Genomic DNA, 12,970 nt, shown 5'->3' on the forward strand with positions numbered 1-12,970 from the left:
AACACTCAAGTTTGGGAGTACTTTCACCAGCTTCCTACTGAGCTCCACATTTACAGCTAAATCCAAACATTTTTGTTCTGTGGAAGTCTACCCTATTCCTAGCAAGCCTCAAAGTTAGCAAGCTGAAGGTCTTCGGAAAACGTACAAAGCCAATATCTGAAGAAAGAGGCAAGGGAGTTTGCACTGTCACATCAGTGCTCAGTTTCACTGCAACTTCTCTTCCCTAAAGACAGGAAGTTTGTGAAAGAAAATAGCTCCTCTGAGATGTCAAGCAGCTCCTGCCTGATACCTCTTTCTTTCAGAATAGCTATCTGTTCTTTCAATCCTGAGCCGCTCCACAATAGCGGAAAAGAGCACTGACCCTTTCGCCAGCAGGCATTCAACCTCTTTGTGATGAGCTTCCAGATCCAAGTTTTTTTTTTTGGGCATCGTGGTGTAAACTCTGACTTGAAGAGGCCATCTTCTCCTAGCCCAAATATTAAGTCCATAACATTGAAAGTTAATAGAAAGAGAATCCAAATGTCAAACCATCTTGCAGAAAGCTCACTCAGAATAAACTGCATCACCTCAGTGCCAGCAGGCTAATCTTGCATACAGAATACATACAGAGCAGCAGCACTTTTCTTCCAGAGGAAAAAAAAAAAATGTATGTATAATGAGCGTGTGCCTTGCAGGCTGATAGCCCACTGCTCTAAACTTGATCTTTAGATGAGCCAAAGAATTCGTTATCTCAGAAAACTGAGCCTGTAAGACTCAAGATTTCTATCTTCATTATAAAACTGAAGAGTAATAACCAAAGACTGTATACAAAGTTGGTAGATGTTTAGAGGTACAACTGAAATAAGACTACACAGTCTAAATCTGATCACGACTTCAGCTAAACATGAGATAACTAGCCACACTCCGCTGTTCACTGCATAACCTCTGGACCATTTGGAGCTGCAAAGGAAAACCTTGGTCACAAACTACCCTAGCAGCATAAAGCACTACTTCTAGAAATGAAGATGAAGCAAGAACTGAGATCAGTTAAGCTGGAGAGCATGTGTTCCTACTGCTTGCTCTTCACTTAGCAGTTCTAACAGCTGAAAATAATCTTATTCACAAAACCCAGCTGGTAGCTATCACCAAATGGAAGCCCAGATTCTGTAAAGCAATCAAACAGCAGGAACTGACCAGATACCAGAAAGGCATCCCAGCATTACTAGGAAATGCAACAGATATGACCAGTGAGTTTGGTACACTCTGCTGCTACCTTAGTCTTCCATGAGGTATCACTCAGTCTCCAACAGGAAAGCAGGCTATAACAGGTACTAAGGTGTACATGCTGTAAAGGTTATCGAAGAAGAAAACTCATGCTGCGCTACCCCAGCATGCCAAAGAAAAACCGGAGCCATTCTCATACTCACCGTTGGTACATATTCCGATGGGAATTTATTTGTTGTGTACGAAATTAAGAGACATGTTTTACCAACAGCACCATCACCCACGACTACACACTTAATCGTCTGCATAGCTGAAGTCTGCTAGAATGTCAGCTCCGATGTGAACCTAAGCAGAAATAAAAAGATACACAGTTAGAGGTTTCTCATTCTCACTAGATAGCTGTAGATGTCATTGATGAGCTTCACCTGGAGCCCAAACCATTGACAGCATCTATAGGATACAAAACCAAGATATTCCTAGATCAGTTGGTAAATGTATTCTCTCCTCCAAGCACATGTAAGCAACTGACTATTAGTTCCACAAGCCCAGGAATCAAAACCAAAACTAAAAAAACGCTAATCTTGCCAAAAAGTTTTCCATAAAATCTCCAGTTTTACAGAGCCCAACTGATTAGTTTTAGGCAGATAAATTTGCTGATGTATTTCTTTTTTTTTTTTTTTTCCCCTCCCCCTTCATTCAAACTGCAGTTTACATCTGCATGCATACCTTTGTCTTTTGGGCAAAATGGCCACTTAAACATAACCTGTATATTCATGGCCTTCGTGAAGATGACGACTACGTGTATAGCAGCACATGACTAACCAGGAGGTTTTTACAAGCAAGTAGGAAGTGACAAGCAGGTATCTTGGCTTCTAGTGCCAAAAAAAAAAAAAAATTTAATAGGAAAAGGCACTGTGAGTTACTACCTGGGGACTCAGCTACAACATTTCACTTGTAATGCAGCGTTCCTGAACGGAGGTCATGTAACTGTGGCAAGAAAGCAGCAATTTCATTATTCTTTAAAAAGTATTTTAATCAACTTGCAATTCAACACACTACAAAAAAAGCAAGTTTTTCCTTTTCTACTTGCACATTACAAAGACAAAAGGTCTCCTGCATGTCCAAAAATTATGTCATTCAGTGTCTTTTAAACCTGAGAACAGGAAACCCTCAGCAACACAGGTAAGTTAGTAACCAGATACGTGCCAGTTCTTGAGTCTGATGCTCTGGCAAATCTGCATTAGTTTTGTTAAGCTGACAAAGTGCAACTGGTGCTGTCCTTCCACAAGAGAGAGCAGGTTACTTACTTTCATAAATTTAAAATACGTCCTCCCTACAGACAGCCTCCCTGCTACATACAATTGTCAAGAACCAGCTAAGACTACGTCCGACATCAACACTTTTCACACTGGGAAATGAGAACTAGGTAATTCCAGTCACCGTAAGACGCAGTGCGGTTTTTTGCTGAGTCACTTAGAATTAGGGGGGGGGGGAAAATTTTTAGATCTTTTCAGACTTGGTTTTTAAATACATGAAAGGATCTAGCCTTAGATGCATTCAAAGCTGGAAGTACAAGCTTTATGGGATAAAGTTATGGGACAAGTTTATGGGATAAAAATACACAGGTACAGTCATTTAAGTATGATTTTTTTTTTTGAAGGCCTAAGTACTGTTCTACAATCTTGCGGTTAAAGTTGCTACTTAACATGCATCTTGAGTCCCACTCTGAAGTGGCTAACAGCTGAGGAGCTCAGCAGGGCATCTAGTTCCTAAAGAATCCTATTACTCTCCAGACATTGCAAACATCATGATACAGCCAGGTACTTCAGCACTGTCCCAGCATACAGACTTCAGCACGTGAAATCGAATGAGTATTTGCCACTAAAACCTCTTCCAACCTCTTCCGTGCCAGACACAGCTGCCCTGCATTAACATATTACTTTAAATGGAAAAGTACCAGGATTTTGACCATTCTTTCACACATAGGTGTGAAATCCCGACCCCAGCAAGCCTATCAGCAAAACTCCCACCGACTTTCAACATTTCTGTCTTACTTGAAGTAGTATTTATTTACAGCAGTAGACTCTCAAACTGAGTTATCCCCTGCCAGGGTGCGGGTAGAGAGGCCAGGAAGTGACACCCATGAGAGCAACTTCACAACCACAAAGGTGGCAATGCTTTATTCAAGCAAGGATGTCGCCATGGCTCTCATTTCTGGGTAACTACATGAAAAAATATCCAGTACATCCCCACAGACCTAGGCATTTGGACACTTCCTATGGATTTGGCTTTTTAGAGTGATCTGGAAAAGACAGCAATGCAACTCCAGGCTTTTGAGTGCTCTGGTCTTAGCAACATGATTCGATACTGCACATCCCACTGTCATGCTGGTCAAAGTTGGCAAGGGAAGCAAATTGCTAATGACTTGAAACACACCATATTACCAGCTTTTCTTTAAATGCTGCAGAGAGCCTCGTGTAGATTTAGACACAGCTAGCTATCTTCAGAGTAAACATTCTCAAAAGTTCCCAAAAATAGTACTTGTAAGGAAACTCTAATCACAACCTTTCCTACCAAGCCAGGAACAGATCCACAAGCAGTCAGTTTTAGGAAATGGCAGCAAAGATGCTTTCTCGGGACAAGCTGTCAATCAGCATCTGGCAAGTCACCCGCTCAGAACACTGCCATTTACGCATCTTCTTTCAATACCCACAGAAACCTTTACTTTGAAGTATTTACATGGGCTTCAGGCAGTATCATTAGTCCTCTGCTTGAAGCCATATTTCAATATTAAAATAAGAGAATGTGTTGACTTCTGCAGACCCCGATTTCCACACAGGAAGATCAGCAGTATGCACACTAAAGCCATATGAACAGGCCCTTCAATAATACTACAATAAGCGCTAACAATTTGGCCCCGAAGCAAACACGCATCTATTCAAACAGACAAAGTTACGAGCTCCATTTCAAAAGGTACGTCCGATGTTCGGGACAGCCTGATTGTTTATACTTGAGTAATATTGCTCAAGTATTTCCCCTACTGCAAATGTACTCGCATAACTCTGCCTTGCCACACAGGTGCACTAATCACAGAGGAAACGTCAAGTTCTAGAACACCAAAGCCAGTAGCAAGAAACCAGGCCATGGAACAGACCTGCTCAGGCCCAGACTAAGACAGAATACACATTTAGAAAAGGTTAAAAGGGATGAGTAATCTGTTAAGCAGATTTTAAAGAGAGTTTGTTCCTTTCAAGGGAGAAGGACTGATTGCACAAATGAGGAGTCAAATGCAGCTCAGCATACTAACTTCACCAATGCTGCTGTGCAAGCGATACTGTAACACAGTAGAAATAACTGCCTGTGTTTACATACTGGGAAAATAATGCAAAGGGGATACACCAAAAACATAGTCAAGAAATGGCAAGAGTTGTCTGAACTATACAGCACAGAAAATTTCACAGGAAAAGATTCTCCCGTTCTGTGTGAAAGCGTAAGGCATGTAGTTGTGTAGCCATACCAGACTGCTATGCTTTCAAAACTGACACTGGGTCCAACTAACCAACTCAAGTGCACACCAATTTAAAACGGGCCTAATTACTAGTGTGCCTCACTAGCTTGCCAGTCTTACCTGTTCAGTAAGGCACTATCATCTGCCTTTTGCTTGGGACTGACCCAAAAATAACTTTTCAGTTGTGTGGCTACATGGCACAAGCAAGGACTGAAGAGCTTTTGGAAATTCCTTTCAAGGTTAACAAATGAAATAGGAAATAGCTTTCCACATGGGATTTCCCATCCATTTCTTGTATGCTTTTCCACTTTCAACTGATACTCATTACTCCACCCCATCCAAATTCAAGAAATCTCTGCTCCTGCCATCCTTGGCCATCCCAGGTGTGATCACAACAAATGAGAATACCCATCTTCAAGTTCACATCACTGTGCTTACAGCCTCAGCACCCCGTGGGGCCACCCCTTAGGGGGAACCTAATCTCACTTTCCAGTCTGTCCTCCCACTAGCAGAGAAGGACTCCTTTGTTCGGTATTCTTTCCATCTCTTCCTGCTCTACCTTCCTGGTCCCTCCCACCCCCTCCAAAAGAACATGCATTTCCTTGTTTACCCATAATTTGCATCTACTTTGCATCTACTTCAAGTTAGCTTTTCCATAAGCTGGCAAGTGCACAAAATGGAAGAATCTAGAGCTCAGAAGCTCATCCTATCCATTACAATTTATCAATCCATGATTAACTATAAATCTTCGAATGCTGTATATGCACAAGTACAAGAGAAGCTCACATATGCCATCATAAGAAAGGAAGTTTTTAATGCTCTCTAGAGAAATGAGTTCAAAAAATAAAGTGCACAGTAACAAAATTAAGTCAAAATACCACAAAGCCCAACAGATCAAACGTCTGTCCCACAACCCTTCACTCTTTCCAAGTGAAGTGGCCAAGAGCTGCCATACTGGCTCTGCAAAAGAAGCTGTTATATTCTGGTAAGAGCTCACGTCAAAAATTCTTAAGCTAAAGATTAAAAATACAAGCTATATATATGCTTTGCACTTTAGACTGCAATATGCTTGCATTAGCCAATTTTGATTCTTGCAATGAACAATTAACTTCATCTACATCATTAGTCCTGTACAATTCAGAACACCAGCAGTATAAAAAGCATTTCATACAAAGGTACTGTTACTCTCACCCTGCACCCTCAACTTCACTCCCAAAGCAAAGGGTTAATGTGATACCTATCGTTCTGATTCAAATGTGTATCACCCTGCATTACATGTTACTGAGCGTGAGGAAAAAACTGATCTCATATCAGACTCCACTGCCCCTTTCTCTGCCAGGTGACTTGATCCTTTAAGCTTTTTGGCAGTGAAAACAGAAGAGAGTGTAAATAACCTTAGGCCTTACTCTGATATCAGTACTTTGCAAGAACTTGAGTACAGCGCAGCACCCTTAACTGCACAACAGAGGATCTGGACAAGTAGCTTGTTTTGGTTTTTTAAGTAAAGAAATTAACAACTTCCCATTAAAAAAAAAAAAAATTAGTCAGCCCACTGCAAGTTCTCTACGGGCCAAGTGACTACCACTTCTCTCACATAGCTATTTAAATCCTCCCACATGGAAGTGAAACCCACTAGACACTTCAAGGTTACTTCTGTAAAAGATCAAGAGGCATCCACACTCATACAAGTATATCTAAAGGAAAAAAGCTTTTATATATACTTTTATATATATATAGTTGGCCCATTTTTAAACAGATGGTGTTTAAAGGTGGTGGTCCAACTTTTAAATAGATTTAGAATCTTAAGTATAGGCCTCCTATAGAATAGTCTTATTCAAGAACTCCACTTTCCCACCAATAAATTACTTTACTTGGATTAGAAGGCTTTCCAGATTAGCTGGATGAACTAGTTTTTCGTGGACCTGTTAGGCGCAGAGAACACAACACAGCTAAAAAACAAGCTCACTGTCAGAGGGCTTAGATTCACTATGCCAGGGCGTACTCTTTCACAGGAAGACATTTAGATATACATATACCACTGAAAACTTTAAAAAAAAAAAAAAAGTCCAAAAGTCCAATGTGGGATACAAGTAGGGAATTACTCAAGCGAAACACTGAAACACTGGTAAAGGGAAAACAGAGAAGTTAAGGGGTTTCTTTGCTAAAGCACCTAATATAAGAAAGTTTATGCATACAACACCCAGGGGGGCTGGAAAATACTTCAAGTAACCTTGAATATCTGGGGGAATTAGACCAGAAAGTGGTGAAATCATACCAGATTGAGTGCGGTGAGTAGACAGTAAGCCATAGAGTTGTGAGCCATCTGGCCAGCCCCAGACAGGAGACCTGACAAAGACTGGAAATAGAATGCAGAAAAGGCAACTTTTTTAAACCTACATTGATTTGATTTTTCAGTCCTCTTTGGTATTCCCATCACAAAATTCCTAATGCTTCCGTGAGGCACATGTTAACTGATCATACTTTCAAGATCTGTTGCTTTTTACCTCGTTCAACACATGATCACACTGCTGGGATTTCACAGAATTCAATAGTATGTAGCACTTGATCTAGCATCCTGGAAACTGTGGATTACAAAGACCACTAAATTTGATCCAATTCATTAGATGGGCCTATTCAGTCTGCAATAGGACTATTTTACAGAAGCCTGCTTTAAAGCCTGGTTGTACCTGGGTACGTTTAGGATTAATCCCCAAAAGTGGTAACAGAGATTTAAGTATTATAATGAACAGTGAAATAAACCTCCAGTACAATATTGCAATAGGAAGGACTGCTTATTTTTGTATCTACAAAGAAAACTTGAAAATTTTGCACTTTCTCCACACAGGTCTGCGCATACACCAGAAGACACTGATATTTTTTCAGCCCTTCCTGCTCTGAGAATCTATGTGATACCTATAGCACTCTCGCATTCACTAAGCACACGTTGTGAGAAACACTACTTCAGATACATCTGGCCACTGAGGGCCACAGTCCCTCTTGCACTACCCTAATTTTCCCATTTTATTGGCAAGCACATGAAATGTCATGTTGCTATGGGAACTTCTTAGTTTTTAAGACCTGCCTGCAATTCAGAGTAGTTAAAACGTTCTATGGGTCTTCACACATAATTTGTGCTCCCTACTAACCCAAGAAGTAGGGATCTGCATTATCTTCGCCTTCACTCTTGCAGTACAAGCAACTTAATTGTTATAGAAACCAAAAGCCTTTAAGCTTCTGAAGTTTCTTTTAAACTACTAACGTCTTTTTTCAGGTTAAACTGTGTACATTTCTTCTAGCCAAAGGAAGTCAAGCTGTCAAATCTGTCTGCACATCCTGTATTAGTTTCCTGTCAAGCCACAGCAGCATCGCAACTTCCTCTTTCATGCAGTATTGTAACGCTACCATTTCATCACGTGTACTGGCTAAGCTCAGTTTGCTGCAGATAACTGCCAGCTGATGACCAAGAACCCATTTCATGATGCTCTGTAGTACACACCATTAACTTGCAAATCTAAGCTTAACCAGTCTGTCACAGCTTCAGATCCTGTTCTGAGCGCCTGGTCCACACTAGAACAAGAAAAGCAGAACCATTTCCTGAAGACTAAAAATAAGCCATGAAGATTTTTTCTTTTCTCCAAACAGTGCAGTTTTACAGTAAACTTAGGTTAGCCATTCAACTCCTCCGGGGTCAAAGCAGTCATGAGTCCACAATGAAAGGAACAACAATAGTTACAGGATTTTATTCATGCTGACCTCCATTATCCACTTTTACCCCTTTACCCAAGCTACAATCAGTCCATATCTTACATGGAAAAGAAGAATAAAAGAAAAATACTTGCATTTACTTAGACACGTATTTAACAATTTGTTCCTAGATGAATCACACCCACTTTAAGGCACATCACACAAGACTGGGAAACTACTCTTTCGCACAACAGAGGGATCCTTCCCCTATGCCACCTGCTCTACCTCCACCACAAGGTAACGTTTTTGCTTTTTAAAGCAACAGTGAGCCTCCCAAATCAGAGGCACAAGGCATAGCCAGGTGCTATGAATCGAGCAAGGAAGCATTCCCCATCAGAGACACTTACCAGTATTCTGCAGAGAGGGTACTATATTGCATGACTACATTACAAGCCTGGTATAACAGCACCAACTGCTCCACCTCAGAGATTCTCAGCACGTGATGTGCCACTTCTCTTTAAAGATCAGACGGCTAACACAGAGGCAGCATGAGTTTAGCTGTCAACACTACAGTTAAAGGACCTTGGACTGCTTGATAACAACGATACTGTCGCAAGCATAAGCTGGGAAACACAAGCAGAAACAGCTCTCTGATTAAGAGCTGAACTCCAGAAAGACCATAACAGTCACAGAAAGCAAAACTGCTTTCAAGAGCAGTATCACCACGGTATTTTTCCCTACAGGTGCGCAGCAGCCATTTGCCAAGTCATCTAAATCTTCCAGATCACAGCTCAGTTTTCACCTTCCAGCTTGCTAGGAACCTTTCTTCAGAGGATGATCTGACTCCAGAAGACGTTCACTTGCCACTTCTAGGCTACTGACGTGGTAAGTGGAATTTATAAGATTACATTTTATGCTCTGAACCACCTGGGGCCTGAAATTGCCTGTCCACAGCTCAGACTACTGCAGGCACACAAGGTATACACACAAAGGCCTACACTTGCTCCCAAAGGTTCCAAGTTCAGCTTAAGTCTTGGGTATTTAATTTCTTAAACAGCTGGAGGGGAAAAATTAAAAAAAAGTAAAGCTACAAACCAGTACAATAGCTGCACTCCCTTAGAATAAGGCAATTCAAAGTTCAGGGTAAAGCCTGCAAAGAGCAGGAGGGACCTGCTTATGAAACAAGCCTGTAGGTATTACCATGCCATTTCAAGGTCTTGACAAGATATCCTTCTCTTTGATAATTTTCCCCCCATCTGCCACTTATTTAGACAAACCATTAAATACTATCCCAGAATTTGAACTCCACAAGGGAGAACTCTCTCTAAAAACAGCGTTGCTATTTATTTGATATGTAAGTGGTCTAATAATGAGACATACAGTCCAAAAAAGCTGAGTTATACTATAAAGCTGAATCAAAGACTAACATAAGACTCTGGTAAAAATCCAGCATCTGTCATTATCTACAGAATCCCAGTCTGCTAGCCTCAATCAGAAGTTAAGAGGAATCATAGCAACAAAGCACACTGACAATCCCCTTCTCACGTGCTTACGCACACCTACAATCTCGACCTAGTATTAGGCACAAGAACGGGAAACCCTCAAGTAGGCCCACAACAGCAAGCTGTCTCAGGAGACATCGGAGCTGATGCTAAACTTATCACCAAAATAGCTTGGTCTGGCACCAAGACAGACCTAATTTAGCTCTCAAACTGTTTTCATACCATAAACCCACAAAAAAAAAAAAAAAAATTTGCTGTCCTTACAGAAACCTGTATTTAAGGTACAGGTGTCCCAAGATCCCTAACGCCAGTTTACAGAGCTTGCATATCCAAACGTTTCTCCTGCTGAGGTCCCACAGCGGTGTTTTGAAGCAATCATTTCTGAATAAGTTAGCTTGAAACAGCAAGGGAGAAGTACAAAATTTCTTATCCAAATACAACTATCTCATATCAACTGATATTTTCTACACCTACAAGCAATTTGGTTTTTTTGTTAAGTCCTCTATGTAAGAGGTGACAGCTACTTTGTACAACTCTCCACAACAAACCGGTAAACTAGAAACACCAAAAAAGATAGAAAGGGAAGACAACTGAGGAGGTAGGGTGGATTTTAAAAATCTGAATCTAAAGTATAAGTAGCATTTCAGATGCTTCAGGCTCTACAACATGAACAAAAAAAAAAAAAAAAAAAAAGAGAGAGAAGAGGATAGCCATATCATTGCATTTTCGTCCTAGGTACACTGAAAGCAAGCCCATGAAGCCTGGTCAGAGTATGAACGGGCTCACCACACAACAGCTTTAACTTGTGCGACAGCAGCAGTGCTTGCGTTTGTTCACGTGTTTTTACCACGGACATTGCCAAATCTAACCCACTTCATTGCACGGAATGCTTTTGCCTTTTTCTGTTGAGTTTGTTATAGAGTTCTTAGTTATTGTTCTGGTTAAAGTTACCCTGTCTGTCAGAACCAGTTGTTACAAGCAGGAAAACCCACCCCCAGAGCTACCACAGAGAAGTGAACGTGCTTACATTTTAAGTCCTCTTCCGGCAAAGGCATTTTGCCTTAAATTATTACTCTTGACTCAAAACTTTTATACCCTACAGGAAGCTGTTTTACTCTGCCATGCAACAAAACCCTGTTCAATACTTTAATACCACATTAAAAAGACCCATCTGGATTAACTTAGTTTCATACTGCTAACATTTAAGAACACAAGCCGTATTCTACCTATTACCATGGGCACATACTAACAGATCCCTATGCACACCAGTCTCAGTGTTTCTCTATTAACTGTAGTTGGCCAAAGGTAAAACAGGCCACAGGCAGAAGTTCCTCTATTTCAAGGCACATTTTTGCATAGTGGAAGTTACCCTACATGCATAAACTGCAACCACTCTTCATTCCCATTATGGCCAGGGAATGGGATAGCTGCTGGTGCTCCATGCACACAGACTTCCTAAAGGGTGTCTTAAGAAAACATCATGTTTTGGCTCAGGCCTATTAGCAACATACTAAGGATTAAGGAAATAAAGCTTTATTAAAAACATTCCAAAAGAGACTTTTCCCTGACACTGAGCTACCTTGGTATATCTATTAAAGCTAACAAAATAGCTGGAAAACCAGCTAAATCCAGAACGGAAGAAACACAGGTTTCACAGCACTTACCTAACCACAGGAAGGAACCAGAGCAGCTGGAACCACCCTTCCCTTGTACAGCAGCAAAGGCAAACCACCAGCACTGCAAGGATTGATGGTGGCCTAGACAGCAAGATGAAAAGCCTGTTGGACAATGGGCAGTTTTCCAGCAGCAGGTAAATGCAGGTGCCAGTCAAGACAAAGTAACACCCCCCCATACACACTCCACCCCAACTAGGAAATAGAACAGGATCCTTCCGGGAGTCCCTCTACAGATATTCAGGAACTAAGCCTTTAAATCTGCAGTGCTCCACTAGCACTGAAATCACCAAACTCAAGCTAACTGTTCCAAACGCACAGAGGGTGAACTGCAACGAAAGCACGTCTCCCATCAAATCCAAAACCAAGACGTAAACTTTCCACAACAAGGCCTACTCAACTCTCTACGTTCAGTTGTTCACAGACCATAACTGACCCAATGCAAACAGTTTTCAAAGTAGCAGGTGCCTTTTTCCATACGTTCAAAACTGCAGATGCATTTTTTTGTCATTTTTTCCAAAACAGCGCTCATTGGCCAAAAACATGGCATAGCATCTTTCAACTTGACAAGAACCGAGCAGTTCAAAAAAAACGTTGTTTCAAATCAAGCTAATGCAAGCAACTATAGCCATTACTACCAGCATGGCACCACAAGTGAAAATAATCTCCTCTAGCTGTACCCAACAGTCCACTTCTGGACCTTCATTATTCCTGCTCCCCACTAAACATGCTGAGGTTTGCATTAACACTGTAAATGGTTTCACAGAAGAATCTTCACCATCCCATAGTTTGGTCAGCATTTAGAAGACATGCAGATACCATGCAGTCTGACCACAAGCACAGAAGAATGTGGTATCCTCACACCACTTTCAGGCAGAAAGGCTCAGAGGATGCTGCTTGGTTTCCGTAACACATGCCTCTTTCTGAAGCACTGTATTTGTCTCTTTTACCCAGAGAACAGGTGAGAGCATCTTTCATGCTAGGAATTACGGCATAACGCTCAAAGCAATGGAGTGAACTAACAGCACGACAGCTTAAAAATAGAACAACAGCTCTTAAAAGCTTTTGCAAAACTGATCCTTCATTTTCTCTTTATAAAGAGTCACTTGTTTAGAGGAAAAGTCATTCCCTCTCAAGAAAAGGACAGCTAATTTACCTACAGATGAGAAAACAGGTCAAATACTATTTTGATGATTTAAAACACACACATAAAACCATTAACCGGAACTGGAAAGGAAAATTACAGAGATCAACTACATGGCAACCATGCTGAAACTCTGCTTCTCGCATTCACTGTTTTAATTTTACTGCATACTTAGGAACGGGCAAGCAAACCCAGCTCTTTCATCCAACAACAACCTACAGGAAACACGACCAGAACCTCAAAACATCTTGCCTTA

At 41.1% G+C, this 12,970-nt stretch overlaps 1 protein-coding gene across 8 annotated transcripts in view; it reads right to left on the reverse strand.

Annotated features, from left to right (window-relative positions):
• The window catches only part of CDC42 (cell division cycle 42), a 30,299-nt gene that overhangs the window by 14,165 nt on the left and 3,164 nt on the right, over window positions 1–12,970 (reverse strand). For 4 of the 8 annotated variants that reach the window (XM_068915855.1, XM_068915857.1, XM_068915858.1 and 1 more), the window contains one exon: window positions 1,407–1,548. In XM_068915855.1, the coding sequence (XP_068771956.1) occupies window positions 1,407–1,511 (105 nt within the window). In that variant the 5' untranslated portion in view covers window positions 1,512–1,548. Of the gene's footprint in view, window positions 1–1,406; window positions 1,549–6,986; window positions 7,063–8,802; window positions 8,981–11,561; window positions 11,655–12,970 lie in introns of those variants that run through there. The other 4 variants (XM_068915856.1, XM_068915862.1, XM_068915859.1 and 1 more) reach the window with 3 other exon arrangements.

The sequence above is a fragment of the Struthio camelus genome, chromosome 21, assembly GCF_040807025.1.
Source record: "Struthio camelus isolate bStrCam1 chromosome 21, bStrCam1.hap1, whole genome shotgun sequence".
Classification (NCBI taxonomy): Eukaryota; Metazoa; Chordata; class Aves; order Struthioniformes; family Struthionidae; genus Struthio; species Struthio camelus.